Below are 20,356 nucleotides of genomic sequence, written 5' to 3'. Positions count from 1 at the left end.
GTGATCTGACGTGCAGCATATTGGCCAGGTTTACCTTCTGTCAGATGCCACCATAGCTTAGCAAACCTCGGTCTCTCTCTATTCCTCCTTTTCCCCTTCCAGCTCTTACTCTGGCCTTTTGCCTTAGTGATACTAACGTAAGACTGACCAGACTTATTAAATGTTGCATATAGAACATCCTCTAAAGTAAGAAATTGTTCCTTGCCTTTTTTCCCTTTCTTCTAGCTCCTGGAGGCACACGCATAGATGACAATGATAAGACCAAGATGACCAACCACTGTGTATTTTTTGCAGATGAAGATCATGATGCCATCCGAAATTATGCTCAGGTCAGTTAAGGCATAGTTGATTACTGTTTTCCATTTATGTATCAAAAGGGATTACAGTGGAACATCTACAGACTGTCTAGGCTGCAGTAGGCTAGTTATAGGCCAGTTGAAAAATCCAGTTAATCAGTAATCTATCCTAACCTATACATTTTAGGTAAAAAAATAGGATATCTAAGATAATCGTATCACAGTTGGCAATGCTTTCTTTTACAGAAAGCAGTTTTGCTTATCTCAGTCTGCTGTTGTTTGGGTCTATTTCTGGACACCACCCTTATTATTTTTGTTGACCTTTTCTGTGTGCAGACTGAAAGATTTATATGAACGTATTTTTAGAAACAAATGAACTGTATCAGAAATACAGCCTGATCATTCCCCTATACTTGGCACTGGTGAGGCCACACCTCAAATCCTGTGTTCAGTTTTGGGCCCCTCACTGCAAGAAAGACATTGAGGTGCCAGAGCATGTCCAGAGAAGAGCAGATGGAGCTGTTGAAGGGTTTGGAGCACAGGTCTTATGAGGAGTGGGTGAAGGAGCTGGGGCTGTTTAACCTTAAGAAAATGAGGCTCAGAGGTGACCTTTATCACTCTCTACAACTACCTGACAGGAGGTTGTAGCAAGACAGGGCCTGGTCTCTTCTGCCAAGTAATAAGGGGCAGGACAAGAGGAAATGGCCTCATGTTGTGCCAGGGGAGGTTAAAATTGGATATTAGGAAAAATTTCTTCACTGAAAGGGTTGTGAAGCATTGGAATAGGTTGCCCAGGGAAGTGGTGGAGTCACCATCCATGGAGGTATTTAAAAGATGGGTAGACATGGTGCCTAGGGACATGGTTTATTTAGTGGGACTTGGCAGTGCTGGGTTAGCAGTTGGGCTTGATAATCTTAAACGTATTTTCCAACCTAAACAACTCTGTGAAGTATAAAAATGACAAAAAGTAAAAAGCTCATGCCTCCAACCTTTAGTTGTATATTTAGTTAGGAATTGGGCATATATTCCAAGAGCTTTCATTTCTCCTACATATGTGATATATGGTTTCGTCTTGCAGGAATAAGGCTTGCACAAATAGGCCTATGTGAAATTAACACAAAAAAGCAATGAAGCCTAAAACATTCATGACAAGAAGCTAACTCCTTAATGGAAGATAATGATTATATGAGAAAGTACAATAAGAATTCTATGGAAAATTCAAATCCACCGTTCAATTCTGGATATAAGAAGGGTGGCATAAAAATGCAATACCATTGCAACTCCCAGATGTCAGAAATCTGTCATTAATTAAGTAATATATTTGTCTTCTAATAAAATATCTTCTAATAAAATAACTAGTTATTATTGGAATGCTGAAGACAGCAAGTAGGAACATAAACACCACTGTCCCTGCTAAGGTGTCTAGAGCGTCAAGCTGCTGGAAGGGTACTTGGTTGATTTAAGGGTGCTGGGATTAAAATGTGCATCAGTAACAAATGTTTGTTTAATAGCAGAAAGCTCCTTTAAAAACACATCTGTGACAATCTAAAGAAGTGAAATATACTTATTTTTTGAAAAAGGGTCAATATTTCTTGTGCGTCAGCTTTATAATTTCTTAAAACAGGGTAATCTGCTTCAGGAAAATCCATGTTACTTGTAAAAGCATTCATTATGTCTTCTTGAATTTTAATATTTTAATGATTTTGTAACAAAAATTGGCAGTACCAATCCTCCAAGAATAAATTTAACTTTAAAGTGGAAGCTTGCACACTGGAAAATGGAAAAGAAGGCTTTACTTCAGGATTTGAAGCAGTGGAATTTTAAGTGTATTCTCTGCATTTCAAACCAAAAGCCAGCAAAATAAGTCAACATTTTGTAATTAATGCCTGAAGAGATGTGTGCCAGGTTTTTTTCCATGCATAATAGAAAATAGAGTTCTTGTGCTATTATCAAAAAGTCAAGTAAGTCTAAAACAGTGTTTAGAACTTCTTTATCTAGAAGATACCTATAAGGTAATTTCTTACTCTGACTCCCAAATAAACCAGTAGTGTGGTTTTTTTGTGGATTTAGTCATGGAAACCATTAGAAGAGTGAAAAGTCATCAAGTAAAAAGACTAATGCTCATATTTTAGCAGATTGTACGCATATCAAGCACACTTCTGTCATTTACAGGGACTTAAGAAAATATACAAACTTTTGTTTGGAAATATGAACAAGGAAGTAGCTTACATTTTCATCTTACACCTTATTTTATTAGAATTTTTTGTGTCTCTGCTTCTCAGCATAGCCACACCTTGATTTTTCACTTGTTCTGAGCCAGAATACTTCCATTTAGGATGTTAGAATGTATTTTATGTTCTGAAAAGTGAACTGAAACATTCTAAGCTTGATTCCCCCCATCCATGACATTATGTGGCAATAATGTCATTTGTTCTCCGCATAAACCCTATTACTTGTGACAGTGAGTCATATGTTTTGTGCCTTTGCACAGTAGTGCGAGCAATTATTTGTTTATTTAATTTCTTATCTCTTCCTTCTTCACCTTGAATGCAGTTTGCACCTGTGCTGCTGCTGGTTTCATAATCTGTGGTCACACGATGGGAAACAAATGGTGAAAACTGTAGAACAAGTGTTTCCAATAACATAATTGTTGGAAAAGCTTTGTTGAATGTTCTTCCTCTTTCCTTGGCAGGAGCGTGTTTTGTTGTAAACATTTATGCTAGTTGATTTGCAAAGATGTTGCATCTGCTGAAGATGCTCAGCATCCTGACTGCCTCACTCCATCAGCCTTAGCTGACAACTTCCCCAGAGCTGCACTACCAGGGGAAGGGTGCAGAGTTAACCTTCTCCTCCTCTCCCTTGCTTTTGATCTATGGATAGGATGAAAAGTAGAATAGGAATAAAATTCTGAGAAATGTGAAAAGAAGACTTTCAAACTGCAGTAAATTCCCTGACTCAAGTATCACTCTGTGAAGCAAGAATCTCAAAACTTGTATTTTTCCATTTGTGGACAAACTGATAGAGAAGAATGTTTCATGGTCTCCATGAGGCAAACAATGCAATAGATAACTGCAGAAATACCATTCTGCAAGCTGCTTATTTCCTAGAAACATGTCTAAAGAAAACTGTGCAGTGGAATATAAGAATGTGAGAAGCCAGCAGTGCTTTCTACATTTCCTTTCCTGCTGTGGAGATAGTAAAAAGAAAAAAAGTCATGGGTTAGTCAAAGATGGGCTTTATGGATTCAGTAGTGGCAGTCTTGTTTCCTTTGGCTTTTTTTGTAAAGAAAGATGGCTGCAATTGTTACACTTTTTAAGTCAATCTGTGTTTCTCTTTAGGTCTTCAATAAACTTATCAGGAGATACAAATATCTGGAGAAAGCATTTGAAGATGAAATCAAAAAGGTAATGATGATGGCAGTCTTTCCTGGAATGTTAATATTTTTTACCCTATTTCTTATATAATTGTTCATGTACTAATGTGGCACTGTTAGGTGTTTTATTTAGCTCTACTGGAAAAGAGGATGGAATCTACAGGAGGGCAGCTTTACTCTGCAAATTTAGCTCTGTGGGAATACTGCAGGCAGCACATGATGTAGAGTATTTCTGAATTAATGATTCTTTCAGTTACTCTGACCAAAATCACCTTCCTATTCCAGTTTTTTTGTGCACAACTTTGGGGTATAGTTGTTAAAGAGAGGTGGTGTTACTGTCCTGCTAATAGAAAAGCTCTCTTTGTTTTTTTCCAAAGAATAGATGCAAATCTGCTGTGCAGACTGTCACTTGATGTATGAGTTTTAAACGACTTCTGCTTTGTGGAATGCATCCTAACCACCAGTTTTTTGTATTTGAGACCAGAGATATGTGCAAGAGAAAGTCCTCACCACTGGCAGTGTGCTCAGGATTTGCCTGTTAGACTGTAGTGGATATTTGTGGATATTGGTTTGTTTTGTGATACTGAATTCTAAAGAGACAGGAGAAACCAGGGTAGAAGTGTTTGAAAAACAAAATACAGATTTCTTTTGTCTATTTTGAGTTCCTAGTAACAGATGTAAATATATTTTTCTAATGTCCTGAAGGAGTAATAAACACTGTACTGTACTGTAACTTAACTAGCATGCTGATAATGGCAAAACCTGTCCTGTGACTAAAATACCATGTTTATTAAATGTAAAGGTGTGGGTTTCATACTATTTAGACATTAGAAAGATTTCTGCAAGGGTCAAATAAGGGCATGCCTGGAGCATGATGCCTCACCACCACCTCTTGTGACTGAATGAATTTGGCTCTGATTTATGCATTCTTTCTCATACAGGAAATTATTTTTACACTTATGGCCAGCATGCCTATCAACTGATGCTGATTGCTCAGTACATCATTCTAAAGACCTAAATTTACCTCTATCCCCACACAAATCTAATGTTCCTGCTGTTAATTACTATAATCACTGACATGAGAAGCGCTGACTCACTGCATTCAAGTTTCAGAGCGTGTTCAGCATATTAAGCAAATGCCATGTCAATTCAAGCCGCCTCCTCTCTCTTCTGTAACTTGCTTTTGGTTTTGAAACCTCTAAGTTTAAAAATTCACTTTGTACACTTAGTGACAAGATGAGACTGTGGTTAATGCATAATAATTTAACTCTTCAGGTGAGGAACAAGTGCCTCTGATGTGAAGTTTAGCCATATGCCAGCTTAAAAGAAAGCAGTATGACTGGAGCCATGCCACTCATTTAAAGCCATTAGAAACATTCTAGCCATGGCAGCACAGGATCAGAGTGGGCTTGTTCACCTTGCAGACTGCCTTTTATGTACATGCTTTTTTTGTAGTTTTCAGTGTCAGATTACATCTTGTATGACAAATTACAGGATGAGGTTTGCATAGTGGTCCTAGGCTGAGGGGAAATTTTTCCATCAGCCCTTCCATCACCGTCCATGGCACTGGTGCGAATCTTGGTGTGGCTCCTGGGGGTTGCTGGGTGCACTCTCTTCCTTAGTTAATGCAGTTTATTATAGAACTAGAACCTAAGAAGGTGATTGTAAAGGTGTTTGGGCCTGTGTATTGCACCTGCACTGCTATTGCCCTTAAAACCCTTGAGACTATTTTTAGGTGCCTTTTGTTTACCTTCTCTCTCCCCCTGCTTGTGGGAACCCACCAAGTGACTGTATTCTCATTTATATGAGTCTGCTGGGTTTTTAACTAGTTAATCCTTTAATCCCTGTGTGCTGTAATTTGTGCAGGAGTAACTGCCCATATAGGGCCAGAAGATAGGTACATTCATATTTTTAGAAGGTGTTTCTGCAAGATCAAGTAGTTCAAAGACTGCTGCAGTTAGTGGTGGTTAGAAATGCGAGAGAGCGACTCCTTGATGTTTTTTTCATGGGTCACTGTCCCAGCAATGAAAGTGATTTTTCTGGCATACTCATTAGGCAGACAGAGCACTTGAGGGAAAAGTAGCTCTTCTTGCAGAAAAAGGCATGCTAAAAAACCAAGGCAATACCAGCAGTTTCACTCTAAAGAAGCAGATGGTGTCAGTGGGACTTCTCTTTCAAGAGAGATTATCTTAAATGGCAGTATTTGCACAAGTATTTATCTTTTAAGTCATAACTTTGCCATTAGGACAGTATTTTCAAGCATCTTTCCCCTTTTTGTCTGCTTCTAGCTTTCAGATGTTTTATTTCTTAATTCCCAAAATTGCCAGTTATTCTTTTTTCTAATGCCATAAGCAAACCATATGTCTAAAGTCTTACATCTAAATTATTTTGTGCAAGTGATTTCAACAGAAGACAAATACATTTAAATCCATTGCTGTTTTTTGATGTAGGCAGCTTAAGTTCATATGAGCGCTGCCCAGTGTACTGGCAGACCTATGACAACATTTTGCAATAATTTCAGTAAAATTCTCAGTTCCAAATTTGTGTTCATCTTTCTTTACATATGTACTTCTGTTTAGGTCAGTGGTTGAAGAATGCAATATTAGCTGTATGTATAGTGTCTTTGCATGTTTAAGTATATGGGTTCTATATAGGTTTTTTTATTATCAAAATTGGGATAAAGTACAGGTAAGTTTATTTTTGATCTTAACAGTGGTAAATATTACTGAGTCATGTGAGGATGTTGGAAGTACTGAGAGATGTTGTGATGTCCTTTATTCATGTTCCTATTTTCCTGATGAAAGAACCATAAATCAGGCTAAGAATTAGGAAATAGGAGGAGAATAACCTTCTGAGATCAAATGGGGAGTAAACAGAGATGCTTTAAGTCAGCTAAATGAAAGGCAAGAATCAGTCTACAGAAATCTGTTGTTACGTTACCTGCTTTCTCTACTGCTGACAATTCAGTGCTGTCTACAGATGTGACCAACTGTCAGCAACAGACCAGTTCAGATAATGAAGATATAAAAAGACACCATGCTCCCTGTGTTGGTAGAGTTCCTTAATTTTCACTATTAAGATAGATCACAGGAGGAGAGCGGAAGTTTTTCCTGTGTGCTTTTTAATGTTGCATGTGTGTCTTAACTTGTACATATCTTTTATGCCCAAAATTTGAGCTTAAAAGACAAAAATAGCATGGAACAGCACATTAGGTCTGGCCTTATACTTATTAGGTATTCTGAACTCCCACTTACGCAGGTAGGAGTTCTTATAGCTATAATAGAAATACAAAATTGTGAGCCAGAATTGCGCTTTTTATGCCTGCAATCAGTCTGTATCTCCAATGAAAGCAGTAATGTCCATGCTTGGCTAACAGCAGGGAAGCATCAGCTTGGGGAATGTTCTGTGGGTGGTTGGGTACTATTCTGAAGTGACTTGGACATTTTGTGACCTCCCTGCTGAGGTTGTAATCGTGATGGTAAAAGAAGAGCTCTTAAATAATCAGCAATAAAAATCTGAAATAACAACTTTGGACTGAGATTTTTGTTCCTTTTGATGTTTTTAAAATGGGTTTATGAAAGGTTTTGTTTCTTTCTATTACCCAGTCTCCCCCTAAATTAGACTATGCTTCACAATTGCTTGAAAATATAGAATAATTGTCTTAAGTAGCAGAAAATTACAAGTCAAAGTTTGAGCCGCTTCTAAGAAACAGTAGTAAAACAAAAATTATGCTAGTAGCACTAACAATACTTTAGGTAGTGAGAGATGTGTAGAAGATGAGGGTGCTGCTTAAAACGTACTGCAGTGGGGTACACCAGAAACCACATTCATGCTAAGAGACTTGCAAGGAGCACATTTCAGAGGAAAGGGAAGAAGATAAGGCTGCAAACTGCATAGATATGTGATTTCAGACCTTCTAAAACATTTGAACAAATACACATTTCTCAAAAATAGACTTGATAAATTTTTGGATGTCCTTCTCATAAACTCCGTCTCTACCTTGGACTGTGTAACTCTGGTTTTGCAGATGGATTTCCTGACATCATTGCTTTCCTGACTCAAATCTGGCATGAATGGGTATAACTGTGCATGATCTACACATTACTGGCGAAACCTAATGAAGGTTACAGCTCAGAAGTATGTCAAAACCCAGTCTGTCATGGTAAAGTCGTCAGTGTGGCCAGTTTCTAATCAAAATCCTTATCTATTTGCTTATATAGAAGCAAAAGAAAAAAGAGTTAAGTAGGCTACACAGAAATCTGAAGCTGTTTGTTAACAATCTCAGTACTTACAGCAAAGAGCAAAAGGTCTAGTTCTGATTTTTTTTCTTGTGGGGATCTCAGTTTAGTACAGTGTTGCTGACAAAGCTTGTATAAAGAAAGTTTTAAATCCCCAGGCTTCCATTTTACACTAGGTTTATATTGGAATTCTGTAAAAATATTTTCAATCTTCCCTTTAAATGTGGACCTGGAGTTCCTTTACCTGGACCATTTATATACATCAGTTAGTTACTGCATTTGGAAATACAGCGCACCACTTATTTCTCATTCATATATTTAGAAATAATAATTCCATTCTTCTGTATCCGAAATTTTTGTATATTTTTTGGGTTGAGTCACAGTTTGTTGAAATAAACTTAACACCTTGAGATTTTATACTTTCATAATATTTCTTTTAAACTAAAAGTGCGTGTTGCAGTGAGTTGGCTGAAGCCCACTAAAAAAAAAATCCCAAATGATTTGTCTGTGGCTGAATCATTCAAGCCTGTGTAAGCTGTAATTTAAAGCTGATGTTATTACGTAAGTACTGCTGTATGAATGAGGTCTTTTTTAGTTCTGTTCTCTGATACAGAGCAGAACTATTCATAAAACACTGCATGAGTTTTAATAACTTCATTAGTTATCTGGATTTTTAAAACATCACTGCATTCAGAAAGCTTATAGTTAATAAGCTGCTTAGATATCTTGGAGAAGATCTCTCCTGACTATGGTAACAAACAAGCACAAGTACATGTGTGGTATTCTGTCCTTTTGTATGGGTGGAATCTGGTAATTAAGAAATATGTGTAATGTGGAAACCTGGTGGGAATTTTCCATCAAAACAAGCTGTTTTGCTTTGATTGCATCTGTTGCTCATTTGGAAAAGGAAAAAGGGTGTCATGACACCAGAAGGTCATGACAACCTTTTGAAGGGGTATCATTTCTTCTTCCTCATGAAGAAGAAAATTAATTCCTTTTTAACTCCAGAAAATCGTATCTGCAGTATTTCTTTTTTCTCTTCTTTTTTTCCTTTCTTTTTCTGTGGTGGTGGTAAATTTGTAAGCCAGCATCTGATGGAGTCAGCAGCCTTTTGCATTGAATAAAGCTGTCCTTTGTTGTCTCATCTCCTTTTACCCATCATCTGTATTGTGATTGCTTAACAATAATGCCATTGACAAAATCTCATTTTGCACGACGTTTTTTCTGATGTAAAGGAAAAGGTGTAATGTACTTCATCAGTATGCTCTCAAGTCATTCATCTTAACATATGAAATTACGATTTTAAAAATAAGGGCTTAATTGCCATTTTTAGACTTTTAAGAGGTATATATGTAGTCTAGATCTTCTAGCACTTCAGACAATGAGATTTGCAATTTTTTTTCCCAACCTGCTTGTTTCTCTTGTAATTAGTGGTGGGAGTGGTAAGAAGGTCTTAAAGCAACTTGTGTACCTATCTGTCCTTTGTCAGCTTTATTGAGAATGTCTGAACTTGAAATATATTTCTTATTTTAGCCAGTAAAAAATCTGTTGTAATTATGCTGTGTTCCCTTCCCCAAAAGAAAAACAGGAAACTTTCTCATCCTTTTATTCTTCCCATGAGCGATAGTTTTTGAAAGCTAGAAAATGAACTGCAACTCTGTGTGGCTTGCCTGGAACTCTGAGGATGTGAATAGGCATGCTCCTGGCTGTGATTTCTGTGCATCTCAAACCTGTAGCAAGCACTTTTATCTTTACACATATATACGTATATTTGGAGAAGACGGGTCTTTTCTACCTGACTAAGGCCATATTCCATGTAGAATCATAGAATGGTTTGGTTTGGAAGGGACCTTAAAGATCATGCAGTTCCAACCCCCTGCCATAGGCAGGGACATCGTCCACTAGACCAGGTTGCTCAGAGCTGCATCCAACCTGGCCTTGAACACTTCCAGGGATGAGACATCTACAACTTCTCTGGGCAACCTGTTCCGGTGTCTCACCACTCTCACAGTAAAGAATTTCTTCCTAATATCTAATCCAACTCCCATTCTCAGTTTGAAGCCATTCCCCCTTGTCCTGTCACTACATGCTCTTGTAAATAGTCAGTAATCTCTCTTCATCTTTCTTATAGGCTCACTTCAGGTGTTGGTTTGTGTCCTTACAGAAAGTAAAATTACAGGGGATCAGTGAAGTGGCACTGCCGTGCTTCAGGATAGATTTTGATGTGATTGCTATTATTTCTACTGGGACTTTTGAGAAATAAAAAAATTAGATTGTTAATATTCATCTCTACCTGTTATCATTGCCTGTGCCTCAAATATATATCTTTTTTTTTTCTTTCTCTGACCCACAGCTCCTGCTATTTCTTAAAGCCTTTACTGAGACAGAGCAGACAAAACTGGCAATGCTTTCTGGCATCCTGTTAGCCAATGGGACTCTTCCTGCTACAATTTTAACAAGCCTCTTCACTGACAATATAGTCAAAGAAGGTAATTTTCTGTACATTTTTTATTACTTAGCTTTTTTATAAATGTATTTTGTTGCAACATAATATATATGTTGCAATAAAATGGAAGTTAGAAACTTGTGACTACAACAGAAATCAGTATTTCAAAGCAGAAGCATATACAGACAGCAACGGCCAACTTACTTTGTGGAATCTACTAAGAGGACAGTCAAACATAGAAAAAAGCAACAAATAGCAAAAACAAACCCCGAAGGATTTATGTTTTTATGGAAGTCATAGTTGTGCATGCCAAATTATAGAATGTATGTATTATTGTGATACTATAAAGGTGTGAAGTATAACATCTATCCCAGAGATATGTCTGATAGCGTTTTTTCAAGTGTTGCCAGTATCTTCTGCATGTGAGTGGGAAGTGGGAGAGGGAGCATGTGCAGGCCAACCAGATATTGCAGAAGAAAAAAAATCAGTCCCTCGTTTTACCTTCATACTAGTAGTGATCAGTGATTGATAAACTTTCCATGGACTTGTATTTACCATATGCTGAGTAAATGTTCTTCAGTCTTAGGGTATAATGCCTTTTCAAGATGACTTTTTTTAAGGATTTTCGTTATATATTTGTAGCCATCTACGTTGGAATCCTGATTTTCCAACTGCTTGCTCAACAATTTCTTTCTCTGACAGTTACTGACTACCTGACATAATTGCAAATGTACTTTCAGTGTGGAACAGTTTTTGCGGCCCTTTTTTGGTTTTGTTAAAGAGTTATGTATTATCTAAAATGTATTCTAACTTTCATTCAAAAAAAAATTATTCTAACTTCATGTTCTCATTTGCAGCATGCTAACCATTATATTTGTTTTCTAAATGCTGCAGAAAGAAGAGCCACAGCTGCAGCTTTGCTCTGTCATCATTCACAGCTTTTAGAATCAGAATTAAACTAGGAAAAAATCAAACAAAAGCACTAATCTATGTTTTAGGGTGATTGTCTGCAATGTTTTTACGTTAAAGTCTTCCTAGTTATGGGAAGACAATAGCCATCTGAAAATTCAAATTTTTAAAAATCATGTAAATTTTTATGTTTTAAATTTAATATTTTAGGAATACAATTCTTATTTGCATTATGAACTTAAGTTTCTAGGAGCCCTCAGCTTTTATTAGGAGCTTACATACACTTTTAGTTCTTGGTTTATATGTACTAAAAATGTACCTGCGACAGCATTTGAGAAAAGATTGTTCAGTCAGTGTCCTGGAATAGATATTGTATGGAAGAATAATTAAAGATGCAAAGATAATTGAAAAATTAGAAGAAGAGCAAGGCAAAACACGTAGATCACGTATTAACAAACTTGAAGCTTTCTTTGATTTACAAAAAACAATACTGCAGGCAATTAAGGTTAAAATACACAAGGAAACAACGAGGTGAGCTGAGAGAGTTGTTGATCAGCTTGATAATTGTAACACTGGCAAAGAATTGGCTGGAAGTGAGACAAGGGTAGACTGTTCAGACAGGAGAGCTAACAAGTTGGAGTGCAAATACCTAATTTATTTTCAGATTACCCATTTCAGTGTTGTCGTTACTTTTACTGTCATATATAGATGGAAAACAAGGATGTTCTTTGTGGGTTGCTGACATATTTGTAGCAGAGACAGAGAAAGGTCTAGGCCATGGTGGAACCTCATCAGCGTTAAGTGTACCCTTCTTGTCACCCATGCTGGAAAAACAATGCAAATGCAAGGAGCAGCTAATGGTGTTAATCAATAAAATAAATGGCTGAAGTTACTTTCTGCAAATAGGGAAAAAAAAAATTAAAAAGAGAAGAACTGTTTAAAAGCAAAGACAGTTGGCAATACATTCATAGAGTATAGGAACTGGCCAGTGATAAATTTGGGCAGTAAATTAGAAGCAAGTTTGAACATATGTGGGTAGTGAAGCCCTAGAACAACCTCAAATACTGATACTGGCATAAAACTTACTTTGTTTTAAGCTGAAACTTGAAAAAGTGTTTAGGACATGTATTAGGACAGTGCTTGGTGACAGAGGCCATTCCATTCAATTTTGATATTGGGCACATAAGCACATATTGGATATTCTGAAGTGTGTTTGCAGGTCGAAGCTATTCCTAAGTCACCTATTGGTTGACCAGGTTTGTGAGACTTGGCTGGTATGAGGGTAGTACAGAGGAGCTTAACTGACCTGCAGGAGACCTTCCTCAAGGATGAGCTGGGCCTCCATCTCTGAGACCTTTCAGCTTCCTTCAGCTCCCTGCACTTGCTGCTCGCAGACAAGAAGCTGGAGCAGAACTGTGGTGGTGCAGCTCTATGAAATAGGAGATATGGGCCTGATGGTGTATTAGCTTCCCTGCTAGTGGAGGTGTGATGTAATGCACAAAATACTAACTTGTGCCCTGAGGAAGGAATTTTTCCACTTAAAATAGTATTTGTGGCTGGTCCTACCAGCTACTAAATGCCTCCTAGGAGGACATAGTACAATCAGTCACCTTGAAGTTCCAAAATTTTTTAACCCTATTCCAGGGCTTGCTAAAAAACCGTTTGAAAATCTGTTCTTTCGGTTCTTATTCCTGACTATCCTTTATTGTTTTGTGCCATCATTTCCTAACTGATTTAATGCCTGATTTTCCTTTTGCATTCGACTCAGTCTGTGAATTGAGAATGTAGGAAAAATAATTGCAAAGAAAATCTTTGAACAATTGAATGGAGATTGGTGGTACAGAATGAAAAGATTTTCAATCTCGTATACTTCAGAAAATTAGTATTGCATTAAAGAAAAAAAACAAGCATTTCAGCTCTATGTGTTTGGTCCTGTAGTCATAAATGCATTTTTGTTCCATAGTCTTGTAACTTTTTTGTAACCTTATAATTCTTATAATCAACTCTAATTCATGTTGAAAATCGCTGAAACATGCTTTTCTCAAACAGGGATTGCAGCCTCTTTTGCTGTAAAGCTTTTTAAAGCATGGATGGCAGAGAAAGATGCCAATTCTGTTACCTCTGCTTTAAGAAAAGCCAACCTTGATAAGAGATTGCTAGTAAGTACAATATATTTTCAATAAGCTTTATCTCTCCCAAGGAAAAAGAAGGAAATAAAATGCAGATGGTAGTTTGCTGTAAGCATGTTAACTCCCCCTCAGACTCTGTTAGAGTTTTTAAAATATTTTGAATCACAGCAATATTGTTATGGCTGTAGCATTGATACAGGTTCAGGAATATTAAATATCACATGTTTTTACGTTCTGTCTATTTTTCCTGTAGTCAAGTGCCTTCTGAGAGACTGTATATATGGGGCTTGGGGATTAAATGGTTTTTTTTCCTAACTACTGCTAAGAAAACACACATCACCAGCAACCACACATCTCAACCATCAGGGCATGAGAAGTTGGGGTTTTTTAATATATTTTCCTTTTGTAAGTTATAAATAAAGTATAAAGGATTATGATTAGAATGTAAGTTTCTGAAGCAACAGTGTTTAAATAGTATGGTGAATGCACAGTAAGCTAATTTTCTGCAGCACTAGCCATCTGGGTAGCATAAATGGTCCTACAGTGTTTGCAGCAGACCTAGTAGGTGCAGTGCAGGAAGGCTTTCAGCCTTTGAACTCAAAACCTGCTTTCTGGGTTTGCAGCAAGGTATTGGTAGAATATATGAATATGTAGCAATGTCATGTGCCTTTCTCTCACAGTGTCTCTCTGAAGATCAGTAGGGTTTTTTTAAACCTCTAAAAGATTGCTGCTGCGATAATCCAATCAAATACACATCCTGTGTAGCAGTGCCTGGAGACTCAGCAGTATTTCCTGTTTCTGCTTCAATAATTTATAATTAAGCAAGTATCTTTCAAAAGTGAAGCAGCATTCCAGACCCCTTCATGTCTGATGTATTTGATTTTAAGAGTCCAAGTTATAAATAATTTGCCATTAAGCTGGGAACTGGGCTAATTACGCTGTTTATTAGAGAGTGATGAAAAGCAAACTGCATCTTATTTGTATTTCAAACTTGACTGACTAAAACTTTCAGCTGTTGACTCTTATTATGCTGCTATATTAAACAACTATAAAGTATCAGATGATGTTACCTAGCACAGATGCCTTCATAAAACTGTAGTCTTAATCTCATGAGTCAGTAAGTAAACAGATGGAGAGTCTCTAACTTCTTTGTTAAAAAAAATGTGCCATCCATCCCGCAGATCATTGTTAAGACACCAAGACGTGGGTGATAAATAAATGCTGTTGAATCCTTGCCAATATGGGGCATTTGCTATAGCAATTTTTAAGAATAATTTTAACTTTTGTAAGTAGCTGGACTTTCATAAATTGACAGTGTCTTTGAATGAGAAATACGTACAGGAGTTAATGTTAACAGTACATAGTGGATTTTGCGATTTTTGTTAAACGATGCATTAGTGGTAGGCCAGGGTACTTGGGCCACTTATTGAATATTGCTGAGCATATTTTTCTTTTGAGATAAATGTGTGGACACACTGGGAGGGCATGGTAAACATGCTGTGCATTCCCTCCACTATAGTGAAACATAGCAATATGAATGAAGTGTTGACTTTTCCAGTGTGGATACAAGCATTCACTTTTTTTTTTAAGTGCAGTACCAGGTTGTTCCCACTGTTCATTGTGAAAAAATGTTTCTTCCATTCTGTCAAGATTCATAGTTGGTTATTTGTTTAACAGAGAGCATTCCTGTCTTTATAGGAACTCTTTCCAGCCAACCGGCAGAATGTGGACCATTTTGCCAAGTATTTTACTGAAGCAGGTCTAAAAGAACTCTCAGATTTCCTTAGAGTTCAGCAGTCACTGGGGACTCGTAAAGAACTTCAAAAAGAACTACAAGAACGTCTCTCTCAGGAATGCCCAATTAAAGAGGTAAAAGTGGTTTTTTATAACTTCTGTTTATATAATCATAGCCAAAGACTTAAATCAACACTAGGTAGAGAGGAACACATTTCCTCTGTTTTCCTCATAGATTTCCTCTGTTTTTCTTTAAATTATTTTAATTTATTCATCTGTTCATTCTGTGCTTAAGGCTAAAGCAACAAAATATCCTCTGGATTTACAAGTGCAGCAGATTATGGTTTTTTTTTTTTCCATTTTCTTATGCTTGAGAAAGTATTTCCTTTAGCTGCATTAACTGTTAGATTGGAGGGGAGGGACAAAATTTGTAGTCATGTTACAGTAATGTCATGCTAAATTCTTCCTTTATTATTCTTGTTCTGATTTCTTTCTTATTACTTCTACACCATGGTGTCACTTGTAAATGACTGCAAGTATTTGGGAAGTCAGCAATTTCTGGTTCACTGGAAATGTCGCTTATCTCCTGCTCCAGGTAGTGCTTTATGTAAAAGAGGAAATGAAAAGAAATGAGCTGCCAGAGCCAGCAGTGATCGGTCTCCTCTGGACCTGTGTCATGAACGCTGTGGAATGGAACAAGAAAGAGGAGCTGGTTGCAGAGCAGGCCCTCAAACATCTGAAGGTGCGTGCATGGGAAGGAAGTTGTGAGTTAACGATACATCCTATGGCTGTCAAGTTTTTACCTGTTTAAATCCAGGAGATGTAGAGTTTTGAAGTATGGATGCTGAGCACACCAAGCATTGTGTGTAGTCTGACTTCAGTCAAATGAATGCAAACCTGAGGTAGTTCAGATCACTGAGTGCCCTTTGGCATTCAGTGCAGAGGGCCAGGGGAACTGAGGTGATCACAGCCTGAGCAACCTCTCTGTTGTGCACTGGGACAATGCTAAGCAAGTGCTGGGATTCAGCCTACTCAGATCTGACTATTAAGTCTGCAGGAGCTGCCTTTGGAATGTCTTTGCCAGAAGCAAAGACATTTTGAGAGCATGGTGAGGTGGCATCTGTGCTGGCTTTGCACAGAGCTGGTTAGATCCAGGCAGGAATGCTGAGGCCAGAATCTGTGCAATGGTTGTTGCCATTTGGATACTCAGCAACTTGTCAACTGATGAGCCAGAAGCTGGCTTGGGACTGTGTACGCTGTTTAGTGTTGTTACTCTCTGATCCAGGTACTGCCCTTGTGGATGAGGGAATCACCAACTGCGTGTTGATACAAAAACTCTCAAGAACTTGAAGTAGAAAAAAAACCCCAAACCAAAAACCAATGCAGAGTCATTCCCATCATTGGTATTCCTCATCTAAGTCTGAAGGAATTGTGCAGTGCAAGACACTTGAGCTGAGAACAGAGGCAGAGAGGCTTTTCAGCAGAATTACTCCTTTTAAGATGGTAAACCATGACCAGGAGAATACTCTCTCATAGCCAGGGCTGTAAAGATTTGCCCTAGGACAAAAGCAATCTGGTCTTTATTGTTTATGGTAAAATAGATCTTTCTTTTTCATATTGGATGTCTCTCCATACTTGGGAGTTCCCACATTGGTTTAGCTCCTACTACTGCTGTCCTTTCATCTGAATTTGGTTTCCCAATCAGTTATCCTAGAAATGTAGTCACTTGGGATATTGTGTAGTCTTTGATGGTAAGATTGAAAGCCTTGAAGTTTTCTCAAGTGACCCAAATAGCAGTAGAGATGAGATAGTTTCCAGAAGGAGGAGACGTTGTTTTTCTTGTTCTTTTGATGTAAAAATTGATTATATCTCTTTGAGTTGTAACAAAGTATCCATTGAGATTTATTGTCTAGTGCTGCAGGGCAAATTAAGAAACACTTTCTGGCATATTTGAACATTGGGAAAAAAGAAACATAGCTGGCTTTGTGCAAATATTGTTGACTGGATGTTTAGTCCTGTGCATCTCACTGACCCAAACCATCAGCTTTATATGTACTCTCACTGAATTAGGTAAGGCATCTTGCCTTAGATAGGCAACTTTCTAGCTACATCCACTTTCTAAAAACGGAGGATGAATTTGTATGGGGTGTTTACTATTTGCACTTACAGGTAAGATTTTAATGGAAGCATTAGAAATAAAAATTTAAACTTTGATAGCTGCTTCTTTTGCAGTTCAGTGTTCAAAAATAAGAGCATTTGTTTCACATCCTTCCTCAGGATAGGTGGAGGCAGATCTTGGATTCTTCTCTTTGGGCTCTCAGCTGACCCAGTGTGTGAGCCAACTCCAGAAATTGGATTAACAGTGTTAGTATGATACAGATGTTAGTTCTGGGCCCTCCTGTGCATCGACATGGTAGAAAACAATCAGGGGGTTGCTTTGATCTGGTGGCGTGAGTCAGGATGTGTATAAATACATACTTGATGTGCGACATGTCAGATGGTGGAATTTATTCTTATATGGCTCTAACTGACAGATAACTTCACAAAGCACATTCCAAAAGCTTTGACATCTGGTTACCAGTCTCTTTAATTTATTAGATTTCTTTTGGTAAGCTGTATATGAGCCGCCCCTGAAAAGATGTGTCAAGGAACAGAATGTTGACCTAGTTTACAGACCTTAAAAAGCCTTGCTGGATGGGCAGCTACTTAATGGAGGAGGTGGACAGCCATGAACCAGCATACTCAGGCAGTGCAGTAAAAGTCATGTGTCCCATCCATATGGCAGGACTGGCAGGAGATGAACTCAGGAGGAGACAGGGCAAGCTGTTGAACCCTGAATCTTATCGAATAAGCTCCTCATTGTCCCAGTAACCTCACTATGACACTGGGGCATAGCGCCTAGGCCGCCTCCAATGTGGAGAAGAGATGTTCTCTATGGATGGGGAGAATCCTCCAGACAATTCTCACTGGAGGCAAGGCTGTGATGAGCTTCATGACACTGCAGGTGCTGACCCGATGCTCCCTAACCTAGCACAAATGGAAAATAATGCCACTCAGCTCAGCCAGCAATGAGAGGAAGCTACTTTTATGGATTCTTAATAATTTAGACATTGTGAAACTTGTAACTGCAAGTCTGTACTGGTTGAGAGGTGAGAGAGGAATGCAAAGGGAGTCAAGCTAGATGTGACAAAATGGAGATATTTTACTTCTAAACTGACAACATAAGATTTTTATTAGAAATTACTTAATGTTTATGGACAGCAGCTCTTCATGAATGTATGGATGGGGGTGAGTTCTGCTGAGGCTATTAAATAAACCACCTGCAATGTGTATTGCCCTGCCTCCCTGCAACAGCTGGATGCTGCAAGGGCTAAAATGGGAAAAAAAGCTACCCAAAACCTGCACAAGTTTTTCAGTGCTTTTACTAAAGCAGTGACATTGTTTATTAAGATGTGGCTATACCTGCCAGAAGTGGAAAAACTTAGCTTCTGGTGTTAGCTAGATCTCACCATTTCTCATAGGTAAGGGAGTTTCTTCCATAAGTACTAATAGTGTCTGCCTGCTGAGCTGCTTGTTACTGTTGCTGTGTAATTTCTTGCTCTCTCTCTGTCTTTAAATTAATAGCAGATAATTATTAAAAAGTACTTTTTTGACCAACTGTTAAAATGTCAGTGATTCTCATGCATTTTAATAGTTATTTCTGTGGATTCTGTTGGGTAAAACCCTCAGGATTTAGTCTCTTTCAGAGAAGTGCTGAAGTGTATGTACTTTTAAACATACCCATCAGTGATGGGTGATTTGTTACCTGACCAAGACCATCAGCAGCCCTGGTCTCACATACCAGAACTGTGTGATATCAGGCCATTGTAAATGCAGCTGGAAAATGTCAAACTGGGTGTTACTGAAAACAACTAAGAAAGGCTGAGCTGGTCAGTGCAAGAACAATTTAAACGGTGACATTAATGTATATTTGGCCTGGGGCTCTGAAGATCAAGGGTAATTTGTTTTCCCTTCATCTCTGAAACATGATCTTAATATTACCTGAAGATTGCAGTCTTAGCTGGACTCATCACAGGCTAAGATGACAGGAAATTAGAGAGATGTGGATATAAACACTGGCTTTTAAGGAAGAGTGAACACGAAATGTAATTTTTAATTTTAACATCTGAAATAAGAGGGGGAAATTGCATAACAAGCAAGTTTTTGCTTTATGTTTTATTATATGAATAGGCTCCGGGAAAAGACAATGAAATGCACCATTACTGTCATGTCAGAGTAACATTAGCAGTCAATACTGTACTTGGAAAATGTTGCTGTTTACCAAAGAAAAGGTTGTCATGATGCTCTTGACTGTGTTAATGAGAAAAATTAATGCCACTTGATCACAGTTCACTTGGAATAATTTAATTTATTTCAGTTTCCTGAGACTTCTGAAACCCCTATGAAACTAGAGATTTTTATTTTCATTCATTTCATCTTGGGATGTCTTACATTATGGACCTCAGTAAAGCATCACTCCTGAATCAGCAGCATGCCGTCTTTTGAAATGTGTGACAGTAGTACTCCCAGACTGTGGGCTTTATAAATTTATTTTATAAAATGCAGTATCGAAGTGGTACTGAATTTTAGCTTACAGCATGCAGCACATGCTAGAAAAACCCATGGTATTTATGTATATGCACTGTGTGTGTTTAAGAAAATACGGTGTGCAAATAAATCTAAGGTTTCAGTGAAACAGATTTTCAGGGATGAAATTCATAATGCATATTTTAAAAAATTCTATTTATTTTTATTTTTAGTATACTGACATTGTTTTTTACCTTCTCTGCCTTTCAGCAATATGCCCCCCTGCTTGCTGTGTTCAGCACTCAAGGCCAGTCAGAGTTGATCCTTCTCCAGAAGGTGCAGGAGTACTGTTATGACAACATCCACTTCATGAAAGCCTTTCAGAAGATAGTGGTACTCTTTTATAAAGGTAAAAGTCTATATCCACTATTGTATTCTGTGCTTGGATTCTCTCTGCCAACCACTCTCCTATGATATATCACCCTGTATTGAATATGAGAAGACTGTGTTGGAGTTGAACTCTGAAATACATTATGCTTTGATAGCTCAAAGGAGTGTGTGGCAGCAGGAGAAGCCCTTCTCTCTCTCTGTTGCTCTTATCCCATAGTCAGGAAGCATGAGGAGGACCCAAGCACTGTCCAGACTTGGGTCCAGTTTAGTCCAGT

General features: G+C 37.9%; 1 protein-coding gene across 2 annotated transcripts in view; it reads left to right on the top strand.

Annotated features, from left to right (window-relative positions):
- Positions 1-20,356, top strand: part of BZW2 (basic leucine zipper and W2 domains 2) — a 54,281-nt gene that overhangs the window by 25,607 nt on the left and 8,318 nt on the right. For both annotated transcript variants that reach the window (XM_051785991.1, XM_051785990.1), the window contains exons 4-10: positions 226-329; positions 3,635-3,700; positions 10,261-10,396; positions 13,312-13,421; positions 15,090-15,260; positions 15,721-15,867; positions 19,962-20,100. In XM_051785991.1, the coding sequence (XP_051641951.1) occupies positions 226-329; positions 3,635-3,700; positions 10,261-10,396; positions 13,312-13,421; positions 15,090-15,260; positions 15,721-15,867; positions 19,962-20,100 (873 nt within the window). The remainder of the gene's footprint in view (positions 1-225; positions 330-3,634; positions 3,701-10,260; positions 10,397-13,311; positions 13,422-15,089; positions 15,261-15,720; positions 15,868-19,961; positions 20,101-20,356) is intronic.

This window comes from Manacus candei, unplaced genomic scaffold, assembly GCF_025592945.1.
Source record: "Manacus candei isolate 608988 ecotype Guabito, Panama unplaced genomic scaffold, ASM2559294v1 h1tg000021l, whole genome shotgun sequence".
Lineage (NCBI taxonomy): Eukaryota > Metazoa > Chordata > Aves > Passeriformes > Pipridae > Manacus > Manacus candei.
This window is presented reverse-complemented; position numbering and strand designations above follow the sequence as displayed.